The sequence below is a fragment of the Pseudophryne corroboree genome, chromosome 2 (assembly GCF_028390025.1).
Source record: "Pseudophryne corroboree isolate aPseCor3 chromosome 2, aPseCor3.hap2, whole genome shotgun sequence".
NCBI classification, from domain to species: Eukaryota; Metazoa; Chordata; class Amphibia; order Anura; family Myobatrachidae; genus Pseudophryne; species Pseudophryne corroboree.
The window spans coordinates 785,736,989-785,750,591 of NC_086445.1; the positions used below are offsets into that span (position 1 = coordinate 785,736,989).

Genomic DNA, 13,603 nt, shown 5'->3' on the forward strand with positions numbered 1-13,603 from the left:
ATTAACAGTGAAAAATTATAGAAATCAAGTGTTTTTCACCAGATTAAAGCATCTACCATATTTTGGGTCACAGAAAAATGTATATAATGTAATTTGATTTTAATTATTTATATCGATGTTTGAAAAGATTGTGGAAATAAACACTTGTAACGCCAATCTGTACATTTGAAACACATTTCTATCTATACAACTCCACAAATACATGTCCTATATAATTAAACCCATTTTCCAGAGAATCACCTAAAAAATAACACGTCATTATCTTCCAGTTTATTTATTTCTCTTACGTCCTAGAGGATGCTGGGGACTCCGTAAGGACCATGGGGTATAGACGGGCTCCGCAGGGAATAGGGCACCTAAAAAGAACTTTGACTATGGGTGTGCACTGGCTCCTCCCTCTATGCCCCTCCTCCAGACCTCCGTTAGATCTTGTGCCCAGAGGAGAATGGGTGCACTGCAGAGAGCTCTCCAGAGTTTTCTGTGGAAAAAGAATTTTGTTAGGTTTTTTATTTTCAGGGAGTCCTGTTGGCAACAGGCTCCCTGCATCGTGGGATCGAGGAGAGAGAAGCAGAGCTGGCTTGTCAAGTTGGGCTCTGTTTCTAAGGCTACTGGACACCATTAGCTCCAGAGGGAGTCGGAACACAGGTCTCACCTGGGGTTCGTCCCGGAGCCGCGCCGCCGTCCTCCTCACAGATGCCGAAGATAGAAGCCGGGTGAGTATGAGAAGGCAGAAGACATCATAGGCGGCAGAAGACATCAGATCTTCATGAGGTAAGGTGCGCAGCGGTAAGCTGCGCGCCATTGCTAACATTCACACACACAGAGCAGCACTGAAGGGTGCAGGGCGCAGGGGGGGCGTCCTGGGCAGCAATAAACCTCACATTTGGGCACTGACAAGGTAGATTAGGCTGCTGGGCAGTAATTCTACGATCCCCCGCCATTTTCTATAAAAAAATCACCGGGACCGAAGCCCGCCGTCGGGTGGGCGGAGCTTGATCCCCAGCACTAACCAGCGCCATTTTCTCCACAGAAGCTGCATGAGGAAAACGCTGGCTCCCTGGTCTCTCCCCTGCTGAACATTCAGGCTGGAAAAAAGAGGAGGGGGCATTTTGAGCGCAGTGAGTGGGAATCTGGTCATTTTATATATATATATAAAAGCGCTATCTGGTCATATTTTTCCAGTGTTATTAAGCGCTGGATGTGTGCTGGCATACTCTCTCTCTGTCTCTCCTAAGGGCCTGGTTGGGGTTTTGTCCCCTTATAGGTTAATCCCTGGGTGTGTGGGGGTTGTCGGTACGTGGTGTCGACATGTCTGAAGCAGAAGGCTTTTCCAAGGAGGAGGTGGAGCAAATGAGTGGTGTGTCCCCGTCGGTTGTGCCGACTCCAGATTGGATGGACTTGTGGCATATGTTGAATGCAAGTGTGGCATCTTTACATAAAAGGCTTGATAAGGCTGATTTAGGGGGGGACATCAGGGGGTCAATCCTCAGATTGGACCGACTCACAGGGCCCGTCGGGGTCTCAAAAGCTTCCCTTAACACAAGACACTGCTACCGACACAGATTCTGATTCCAGTGTCGACTATGACGAAGTAAAATTGCACCCTAGGGTGACTAAAACCATTCAGTGTATGATTGTGGCAATAAGGGATGTGTTGCATATTGTAGATGAACCCTCTGTCCCCGACACAAGGGTACACATGTTTAAGGAAAATAAACAGATTATTAACTTTCCCACATCTCATGAATTAAATGAATTCTTTGGAAAAGCTTGGGAGACTCCGGATAAGAGACCGCAGATCCCCAAAAGAATTTATATGGTATACCCCTTCCCTAAGCAGGACAGGGAGATTTGGGAATCACCCCCCACTGTGGACAAATCCCTGACGCGCTTGTCCAAGAAAGTGTCGCTACCGTCTCCTGACACAGCAGCCCTTAAGGACCCTGCAGATCGCAGGCAAGAAACTACCTTAAAGTGTATTTATTCTCATACAGGTGCTGTGCTAAGACCGACAATTGCGTCGGCATGGGTGTGTAGCGCAATTGCAGCTTGGACAGATGAGCTGACAGATCAATTTGATAATATGGATAAGGATACTATATTCCTAACTCTAGCCCATATTAAAGACGCAGTCTTATTTATGAGGGATGCTCAAAGGGACATTGGATTGCTAGCTTCTAGGGCCAATGCCATGTCTGTCTCAGCGAGAAGATCCTTATGGACTCGCCAATGGACGGGTGATGCGGATTCCAAGAAACATATGGAAGTACTACCCTACAAGGGTGATGTATTGTTTGGGGATGGGCTGACGGACCTGGTTTCCACAGCCACAGCAGGTAAATCAAATTTTTTAACATATATTCCCCAACAGCAAAAGAAAGTAATACCCTATCAGATGCAGTCCTTTCGGTCGCACAAGTCCAAAAGAGGTCGGGGAACCTCTTTCCTCGCCAGAGGTAAGGGCAGAGGCAAGAGAGCACCTGCATCGGCAGGTGCCCAGGAACCAAAGTCCTCCCCGGCTGCTTAAAAACCCACAGCATGACGCTGGGGCTCCCCTGAGGGAGTCCGCACCGGTGGGGGCACGTCTTCGACTTTTCAGTCAGGCCTGGGTCAGTTCGGACCTGAATCCCTGGGTGTTGGAAATAGTTTCCCAGGGTTACAAATTGGAATTCGAGGAGGTGCCCCCGCGCCGATTTTTCAAATTGGCCCTACCAGCTTCCACATCGGAAAGGGATGTAGTGTTAGCTGCAATTCAAACGTTGTGTATACAGCAAGTGATAATCAAGGTTCCCCTGCACCAGCAGAGAAGAGGTTATTATTCAACCCTATTTGTGGTCCCGAAACCGGACGGTTCGGTCAGACCTATTTTGAATCTGAAATCCCTAAACCTGTACATAAGAAGATTCAAATTCAAAATGGAATCTCTCAGAGCGATAATAGCCAACATGGAGGAGGGGGAGTTTATGGTGTCTCTGGACATAAAGAATGCGTACCTTCATGTCCCCATATATGCCCCCCATCAGGAATACCTGAGATTCGCTGTACAGGATTGTCATTACCAATTTCAGACGTTGCCGCTTGGACTCTCCACGGCTCCGAGGATTTTCACCAAGATAATGGCGGAAATGATGGTGGTCCTGCGCAAGCATGGAGTCACAATTATCCCATACTTGGACGATCTCCTGATAAAAGCGAGATCAAGGGAGAAATTGCTGAACAGTGTGGCGCTTTCGTTGAGAGTGCTCCAGCAACACGGTTGGATTCTAAATCTACCGAAGTCACAGTTGATTCCGACAACTCGACTACCGTTCCTAGGTATGATACTGGATACGGAACAAATGAAGGTCTTCCTCCCAATAGAGAAAGCCCAAGACATACAGAACATGGTCAGAGACCTGCTAAAACCGAAAAGGGTGTCAGTTCACCAATGCACTCGAGTTCTGGAGAAAATGGTGGCGGCCTACGAGGCCATTCCTTTCGGCAGGTTCCATGCAAGGACTTTTCAATGGGACCTTCTGGACAAGTGGTCCGGGTCCCATCTGCACTTACATCGGAAATTAACTCTGTCCCCAGGGACCAGAGTTTCCCTCCTGTGGTGGTTGCAAAGTGCTCACCTCCTGGAGGGTCGCAGGTTCGGAATTCAGGATTGGATCCTGGTTACCACGGACGCGAGCCTCCGAGGATGGGGAGCGGTCACACAGGGAAAAACATTTTCAGGGTCTTTGGTCAGACCAGGAGTCCTGTCTACACATCAGTGTGTTGGAACTCAGGGCCATTTACAACGGCCTTCGACAAGCGGAGCGTTTTCTTCTAAACCTACCGGTTCTGATTCAATCAGACAATGTCACAGCAGTGGCTCATGTGAACCGCCAAGGTGGGACAAATAGCAGAGTCGCGATGGCGGAAGCCACAAGGATCCTTCGCTGGGCGGAAAATCATGTAAGCGCTCTGTCAGCTGTCTTCATTCCGGGAGTGGACAACTGGGAAGCAGACTTCCTCAGCAGACACGATCTCCATCCAGGAGAGTGGGGACTTCATCAAGAAGTCTTTGCAGACGTAACAAGTCTTTGGGGAACTCCTCAAATAGACATGATGGCGTCACGCCTCAACAAAAAAACTTCAGAGGTACTGTGCCAGGTCTCGGGACCCTCAGGCAATAGCAGTGGACGCTCTGGTAACACCGTGGGTGTTCAAATCGGTCTACGTGTTTCCTCCTCTTCCTCTCATCACAAAAGTGTTGAGGATCATAAGACGACGAAGAGTACGAACGATACTCGTTGTCCCAGACTGGCCTCGAAGGGCCTGGTACTCGGATCTACAAGAGATGCTCACAGTAGATCCCTGGCCTCTTCCTCTGAGGGAAGACCTGTTGCAGCAGGGGCCCTGTGTATTTCAAGACTTGCCGCGGTTACGTTTGACGGCATGGCGGTTGAACGCCGATTCCTAGCGAAAAAGGGGATTCCGGAAGAGGTCATCCCTACGTTAATAAAGGCTAGGAAGGAGGTGACGATAAAACATTATCACCGTATCTGGCGAAAGTATGTGTCTTGGTGTGAGACCAAGAATGCACCTACGGAAGATTTTCATCTGGGTCGTCTTCTCCACTTCCTACAGACAGGAGTGGATATGGCCCTGAAATTAGGCTCTGTTAAGGTACAGATTTCGGCCCTCTCGATTTTCTTTCAGAAGGAATTGGCTTCTCTTCCAGAAGTCCAGACGTTTGTAAAGGGAGTGCTGCACATCCAGCCCCCTTTTGTGCCTCCAGTGGCACCATGGGACCTGAAATCACACTGGTTTGAACCGCTTAACAAGGTTGAGTTGAAATTTCTTACCTGGAAGGTGGTCCTGTTGTTGGCCTTAGCATCAGCAAGGCGAGTGTCAGAATTGGCGGCTTTGTCACACAAGAGCCCCTACTTGATTTTTCATGTGGATCGAGCTGAATTGAGGACACGTCCGCAATTTTTGCCTAAAGTGGTTTCTTCGTTCCATATGAATCAACCTATTGTGGTGCCTGTGGCTACAAGTGACCTGGAGGATTCCAGATCCCTGGACGTAGTCAGGGCCTTAAAAATTTATGTAGCCAGGACGGCTAGAATTAGGAAAACAGAGGCTCTGTTTATCCTGTATGCGGCCAATAAGATTGGCGCTCCTGCTTCGAAGCAGACTATTGCTCGCTGGATCTGTAATACGATTCAGCAGGCTCACTCTACGGCTGGATTGCCGGTACCAAATTCGGTTAAGGCCCATTCCACTAGGAAGATGGGCTCTTCTTGGGCAGCTGCCCGAGGCGTCTCGGCTTTACAACTTTGCCGAGCGGCAACTTGGTCGGGGTCAAACACTTTTGCTAAATTCTACAAGTTTGATACCCTGGCTGATGAGGACCTAGCGTTTGCTCAGTCGGTGCTGGAGAGTCATACGCACTCTCCCGCCCGATTGGATGCTTTGGTATAAACCCCATGGTCCTTACGGAGTCCCCAGCATCCTCTAGGACGTAAGAGAAAATAAGATTTTAAACCTACCGGTAAATCTATTTCTCCTAGTCCGTAGAGGATGCTGGGCGCCCGTCCCAGTGCGGAAACTCTGCAAGACTTGTATACAGTTGTTGCTTACATAAGGGTTATGTTACAGTTGACATCGGTCTTGGACCGTTACTGTAATTTGTTCATACTGTTAACTGGTTATGTATGTTCCAGGTTACATGGTATGATTGGTGTGGGCTGGTATGAATCTTGCCCTTGGATTGCTAAATCCTGCCTTGTATTGTCCATCTCCTCTGGGCACAGTTCTCTAACTGAGGTCTGGAGGAGGGGCATAGAGGGAGGAGCCAGTGCACACCCATAGTCAAAGTTCTTTTTAGGTGCCCTATCTCCTGCGGAGCCCGTCTATACCCCATGGTCCTTACGGAGTCCCCAGCATCCTCTACGGACTAGGAGAAATAGATTTATCGGTAGGTTTAAAATCTTATTTTAAATGCCTCCAAGTGCGTGATTATTAATTTATTGGCTGTACCAGAGGTTCTGATCTGAGTCCTAACATTTTTACCTTAAATAAAGGTTATTCCCTACTTTTCACTTACTCAGGATCTGCAGATTAAAAGCCACATTAACTATCCACACTGACTGGGATTGGCAACCCTCCTACGGACTTTATCATTTTAAATATACTTTAAAGACAGCGCATACAATTAACAATTTTAAGTTGTAATATTCAAAATGACATATAATAAAATATCAATATATTGTGGGAGCAGCATATATTTTATAAGGAGACAATCAGGTTAATCTTTTTTATTATTATTAATTATTTATTTAATGGTAATTAATCTAATTTCTGGTTTGCTTATACTGTAATTTCAAGACTGTCTGAAGAAATCCCAGAACGTGGCTGAGGGGTGTGACTGAAAACCTAGTACAAGTGCAGAGCCCACTATATAGTTAAAAAGCATTTTGATAACTAGACTAACTGCATTGTGTTGTAGTCATCAATGGGCCATACGTGCCTACTCTCCCACTACACCCACGGAAGAGTGGCCGAATCACCCGCATCTTACCTACTTCCTAGTGAAGCGGGCAGGATGAGGAGATTATACCTGTGATTTGTGGCTCCGTAAGAGGGGGTGGGGTGAAATGTAACAAATTTGCGTAATTTAGCCCTGCCTCCACCCTGTGAATCAGGGCGGGGCTTAATGGCGCGACAGACAGCCCCACCACCCAAAGTGTCCTGCAGTGTCTCCTCTCCATGCTTATTCCGAAGAGGAGACAATAAATGTATGTAAGTATGCAATGGCCTCTGCATTTGTATAGTAGTCACTAATGGGCTCTGCATTTGTATAGTACTCTCTGTTGGGCTCTGCATTTGTATAGTACTTACTATTGGGCTCTGCATTTGTATAGTACTCACTACAACTGCATTTCTATAGTCAATAGGCTGTGCATTTGTATGGTAGTCTATTGGCTCTGCGTTGTACAGTAGTCACTAATGGGTTCTGCATATGTGTATATTAGTCACTAATGGGCTCTGCATTTGTATAATAGTCACTAGTGGGCTTGGCATGTATATAGTAGTCAATGGGTTCTGCATATATATAGTAGTCGCTAATGGGCTCTGTAATTTTATAGTAGTCACTAATGTGCTCTACATTTATATAGTAGTCACTATTGGGCTCTGCATATGCTGTATATTATTGGTCACCATAGGGAGTTCCATTTGTGTAGTTGTTAACAAGCAGTTCAGCAGTCAGCATAATAGGATTGACATAGTTTTAGTCCTTAGAATAGGCATTGGCAATGTATCGGCAATGTCTCCAACACGGTGTACATGATAAAGTTGGTGATAGATTGCGCTCATTATTGCATATTGTATACTAGATTGATAGGGCTATTTTTTCATAGAAAAAAAAGATAATTGCACAACCCAAGACCTTACTTTTGTTTCCATTTACCCCTCCCCCCTCCTTTTTTATTTTTTTATTTGTATCAACAATGATAATATTATGAGGGGTCTTCTACTTGAAATTACATTAGAATAATCCTGGGACTGTAGTACTTATATTCTGGTTAACAATAAGCAAAAATAAAGCAACTATCTAAATAAGTACAATAACTCTAAATTGAAGCCTACTTCAGTTGGATACGAGTTGGGATATATATGGCAAGACTTTGATTACTGTTACTTTGCCAGGCTTATCGTTTTTCATTTTCCATGCATATTTTTTTCTTTCTGTATATTTTTAAAACGGACTTATTTTGATATCTATTGATTTCTGTTTTCCACAGCAAGAACTGATAGACAGTATCAGTAAGAAGCTGCAGGTTCTTCGGGAAGCTAGAGAAACCCTCTTGGAGGACATCCAGTGTAACAACGCTTTAGGAGAGGAGGTCGAGGTCATCGTGAAAGAGGTTTGCAAACCAAATGAGTTTGACAAGTTCCGAATGTTTATTGGAGACCTAGAGAAAATAGTGAATCTTCTTCTGTCGCTTTCTGGAAGGCTTGCCCGGGTGGAAAATGCCCTTAATAACTTAGATGAAACTGCTTCGCCTGAAGAACGAGTAAGTCCAACATAAATTGTAGTGGAAATTTTTTAAACGTAATGCTCTCCTTGTACTCTAGATTCTGAAAATGTAGTCTGCAGTTTTCTGTATAGGTAAAAGAAGCTTTATCCATATGGTACTGTACCTTGTTTTTCTGCTTAGTGTAGCTGGTGAAATATCTTCTGCATCTAGTGCATGCTTCTTACTGAACTCTCAAGAATGATTGTGAAGCCTTCAAATGTATAACTTTACTTGCAGACTTTTTGGCTGCTCCCTCTGGGATCTTAGTTTCAACTCGATGCACCAGGAGACTGTGCTGATATGCAACACATATATTTGTGTGCGACTGAGTCTCTTAATCTGTATACAGAGTGCTATGCCGCAGCGGCCGCAGAGTTTTTCCGGTATCCAGTCTATAGAGCTACACTAAAAAGGTCTACAGTCAATAGGTTGACCACTAATGGTTTACATGCATTAGATCGACAGGGTCTAAAGGTCTACACATGTTATTTTAGGGTTTTTAAACTTTTGCTGCATTTACTATCCATGTCACAAACCATGACTTTTCGTAACCTTGTGGCAAGCGGAGCGAGCCACTGCGCCCGAAGTGTGGCGGGCGAAGTGAGCCCACAGGGGATGCATAAAAAAAAAATTGGGGTAACTTTTTTTTAAAAACAGTACCATTTTTTTGTGTGTCGACCTTTTGACCTTGTCGACCTTTTACTGTCGACCTAATGTCTATTTTCTTTATCAGAACCAGTTTTTCCATGCCAAGTTCAACTGTGCTCCATATACAGACTCAGTCACACACAGAAATACAAGTGTCACGTACCAAATCTCCTGGTGCTTCTTAAGGGCCCCATACACTAGAACGGTAATGCCCGATTTCATCCAATTTCGGTCATTCGGGCTGATATATCGTGTGAAGTCAAGCATCCGATCCGATGCGCGTTCCCATGAGGGTCGGATCGGCTCCCCTAGATCGTTAGTGCTGCACTCGTGATATGTCTGTTCCCGCAGGCATGGCTGGGATCGCATACGATATATTGCATGCAAAATGTACCAAATAGTTTGGAATCGTATGGAACCACTCCCGGGAAGTTCCCGGGAGAGTTCAAGGGAAATCGCCTCCGACTTCAGCCTCAGACATATCGTTGTAGTGTATGGGGCCCTTTAGTCACAACGCATTGCGGCTATGACCCATTTACTGCAACCGTAACAGAAAAAAATGCCCGACCCTAGCACCTCACTCATGCCAGCCATCTCACGCTGCGTGGTGTATAGAGGCTAGATTTGTGAGGACACAACTGTATAAAGAATGTATTGACCTCCTCCTCTGTTTTTTGCGGCTGACTGGCCATTTTTTTGGTTTTATTTTTGTAAATTATAAACCCTATTGTTGTAATTAATTTCACGGATTTTGCTATTGATTAAGGTCTTATATGTGCTCTATATCAGAAGTATTATATTCACGCTACTGTTTTTCCAATAAATCCATTTTGCGAGAGGCTTGGGGACTGATGCTGCGTTGCATGTACACCCATTTGCCCAGTGTATCCTGTATCTGGTCAAGAGCTCACACAAATACAGGCAATGCAGAGCCAAGCACATGTGATCTCATCTACATATACAACTGAAGAGGCGGAACTGGGTTACAAAAACGCTGTCACATAGGCAGGGATCAGTGATGGCGTGTCATTGGGACTATGGGCTGAGAAGAGTTGTATGTAAATGTAATTACATCTGCTTCCAGGTGTGTCTCTTGCACCTAGTATAGGGTAGGTGCAAGTGAACACTGGTGGTGATGATAACTAGTAGCACACTAGGTATACGCAGTAACAGTGCAGGATGTGTGCGAATCTGCATACAAGGGAATATACACATTTTAGTGTCTTTACCATGAAGGCTGAATAAGGTACAGGCTTATCTGAGTAATGACTGGAAATAGATGAGCGTTATCTGTGAGAGCTTTTACTGTCTTCTCTTTAACGCAGACGGTCAGGCAAGGGCTTGTCAAGTAGATTTAAACATGAATGTGATGGCATTAAACCCTAGGAAACATTTATAGAAATTCTCACTCAGCGTCAGTGCTGAATACTAGGAGTAATGCCACGATGTCATTCCAAAAAAATTACATTTATGCAAACTAGAGGTGACAGATTGTATACATCTCCTGTGATGAATACCTTGCACATGTGCTGTAATAAGTTTTATCTGTCAGAAAAGTGTTTGAATAGCGCTAGTTTTCTCTACGCAAGTACTACACTGTGTATTATCTGCAAATCTGCTCTTTGTGACATTATGGTCCTGTCCTGTGTATGACTCCATATTCCTGTGCACCCAGACATTGTACACATACATCTCTGAGGAAAAGGAAGTTTGCAAATTAAAAAATGACAGTTCAGTTTAAAGATTTTTGTCTACACAATTTGTTTGTGACACTGATTCATGAATGTTCCCAGATGAAGATAAATATTGAGTTATACAGCAATGGGAAATTGTGTACAACACAAGAATAAGGGAATTATGCTTTACCCATTAGGCCAGTGGTTCCCAAACTTTATTGAATAATGATACCCTAGACTAGAGTATCAGCATTTTGTTTCACGGCACCCCTAGGCCAACAGTTTCTTATTGAGAAATTTTAAATTAAGTAGAATTGTGCTTATATGTCATCCGTAGGTTCAGTTATGTGGTGGTTGACAGGTTGCTCTTCTATTTGCCCACATATTTTATGATTGGTAGAGACACGCACTGGTGTTGCATATCACATTGACCATAAATAATTTTACTTGGTCTGGACACTAACACGGCACCCAGCTTGGGAACCACTTAGGCATTGCTTCCAATAACACATGTATTATGTATGAAACATTTACTTCTCCACTCAGAGTGTCTCAGTCACTCCTGGCGTCTAATGCCATATGGTGTGGTTTTCACTTTGCCAGCGGCCGGGCTCCCGACGACCAGCATACCGGCGCCGGAATCTCGGCCGCCGGCATACCGACAGTTCTTCTCCCTCTTGGGGGTGCACAACCCCCCTGGAGGGAGAATAGATAGCATGGCGCGCGTGGCGCACCACCGTGCCCGCAAGGGGCTCATTTGCGCTCACCCAGCTGTTGGTATGCCGGCGGTCGGGATTCCGGCGCCGGTATGCTGGTCGCCGGGAGCCCGACCGCCGGCATACCATACTACACCCTGTAAGGACACCTAGTAAGTCAGGATACATCTGGAAATCTTACATTCAATAAAATGGAAATAAACACTTGGCTGACAGGTAGAAATAGCCATCCCTCCTTCCGTTGTACACCACAAGGTGGCAGCAGGGAGTGTTACTTTCCTGAGTGAGGTCTCAGTCACACACTTCTAGGTAGCTCAGTCTTTTATAGTTATTCATGCAAGATTGTACAGATAATGTTGACACGATCCATGTCATATTGTGACATGTTTTGTTTCAGAGTGACGGTGAGATAGCTGCACATTTGTATGTTGTACTATGTTATACAGTTGGTTTCTTCTGTAAATGATCATTGTTACACTATGGTTGCTAGAAAAATGTCATTCTGTATGAGAAACGTACAATATGACAGCTTCTGCCTCCTATATTATGTTCGCTACCATCATAAACATTTTCCTTGTGTTATTGTCTGCTACTGTAACTGCTTTACATTCTTCTGTTATAGCATCATGTCAATCAGTTGTCTCTTCATCTTTTCAGAGGACACTAGTTGAGAAGAGGAAGCTGCTGACACGGCAGCATGAAGACGCAAAGGAACTAAAAGAGAACTTGGACCGTCGCGAGCGTACGGTTTTCGACATTTTGGCTAGTTACCTGAACGAGGAAAACCTTGCAGACTATGAGCACTTTGTAAAGATGAAATCGGCACTGATCCTCGAGCAACGGGAACTGGAAGACAAAATCAAGCTGGGAGAAGAACAACTCAAATGTTTGACCGACAGCCTGCCCTCCGAACGAATCAAGTAGAGAATGGCAGAGCCAAAGCTGGACTTCTGGCCGGCCTTCTCCACGCGTTTCTTAATCTAAATATGTGAAAATGAGTAGAACCCTTCGAGTGGATGTTACACAAAATGAAAAATGCTTCTCGTTAGCAATAATTATTTTGTTTGGATTATATATATTTAATTTTTCTATTTTATGTTGGACTCTACATGGGACTCCATGCTATAGATCCATAGGATAGATGTTTCTGTTTAAAATGTAAACTTAAATGTACAATTTGAAATCGTCCGTATAGTGAACTTTGTTACAGTATACTGCATGTAGCCATTATCGTTATTCTTTTATGTGTAACATAAATTCCTTGTTACCAAACCCCCCCGCAGCACAGTGATCATGCAAATGACCACAATTCTGAGCTCATTAAAAGTTGTTCTATGTAACAGTTACATAATGAATCGTTAGGAGAAGATTTCATTGTGTCTGTTCTGGTCTGATCCTGCCACAGTCATGCAGGGGTATTATATATCACCCTGCAATCTGCTGTTGTCTGCGGTTCTTGGGAATGAGCAATAAAAAAGCAAATGGTATCTTTTACATATATTTTATTTATTATGATAATAACCAGAGAGGACCCATAAAGTATATATAAATCACTACATCATCACCATGACACCGTAGAATGGACAGCTGAACATAGCAGCTCTTTGTTTAGTTTCCTTTGTCATATTTTCCCTTCAGTTCCAACCAGCAAAGCCATTTATCTGGTCTGTAGGTCAGTGAAGGCTTTTGATAGGGAGAGGCCTACACAGTCAGTAGACACTGGTGTGAGGGAGGAAGACTATGACCAACTAACTGTCTCTAACCAGATGGATGCACAGGAAAAGCTTAGCCAGCACTTGGAAGTGTGTCATCTTACTGATGTATATTATGTGTAAATTATATTAGTAACCGAAATATAGGCAGTTGTCTGTTACTCCATTTCCTATACATGTGATCTCTGGGCTGTACAAGCCGCTGATTTGCTAAAGACTGTAGATTGTTTTCCTCAAAGAAATATTCACCTATGTGTTTCTTAAAGGGGTAGCCTGAAAATCTGAATTTTCAATCGGTTGTGTAAATCTCCATATCATTAAACTTTACAGTATATCTCCTAAAATGGACATTTATATTGTTTTGCTCTTCCTCAGAGGTGTTTTAATTGCAGTACTTGATTTTAGATTCCAGATGTCTGTGTTTGGATAACTGCCATTGGCTAAATGCCATCGTATGCAGCATTGGAAAATTGCAAGTTATAAAGCACAAAATAAAAGGTGTTGCTAAATGTTTTTACACTATGTGTCACGGTGATGAAAGTGCTATTGTTCTGTCCAGGGGAAACTGCTTAATCAGGGGGTACACCTATTTCATCTTAACACATTTCTTCACAGGAAAGTTCTAATCTATGTGATTCCACATATAGTACATATAATAATAGTGTCTTCCCCCATTCTTCACTTGTGGGATTCCGCTGCCTGTGTGTTCTCTGCACTCTAATACCGTGTGGTGCACCTTGAGCTTGGCACAGCAACCCTATGTATACACAGCATGTAGTACAGTCTATATATGTGTGTAT

General features: G+C 44.2%; 1 protein-coding gene across 3 annotated transcripts in view; it reads left to right on the plus strand.

Moving 5' to 3' along the window:
• The window catches only part of SHROOM2 (shroom family member 2), a 505,814-nt gene extending 492,489 nt beyond the window's left edge, over positions 1-13,325 (plus strand). For all 3 annotated transcript variants that reach the window (XM_063955520.1, XM_063955521.1, XM_063955522.1), the window contains 2 exons: positions 7,776-8,048; positions 11,749-13,325. In XM_063955520.1, coding sequence (XP_063811590.1) covers positions 7,776-8,048; positions 11,749-12,015 — 540 coding nt within the window. In that variant the 3' untranslated portion in view covers positions 12,016-13,325. The remainder of the gene's footprint in view (positions 1-7,775; positions 8,049-11,748) is intronic.
• Positions 13,326-13,603: the final 278 nt, after the last annotated feature.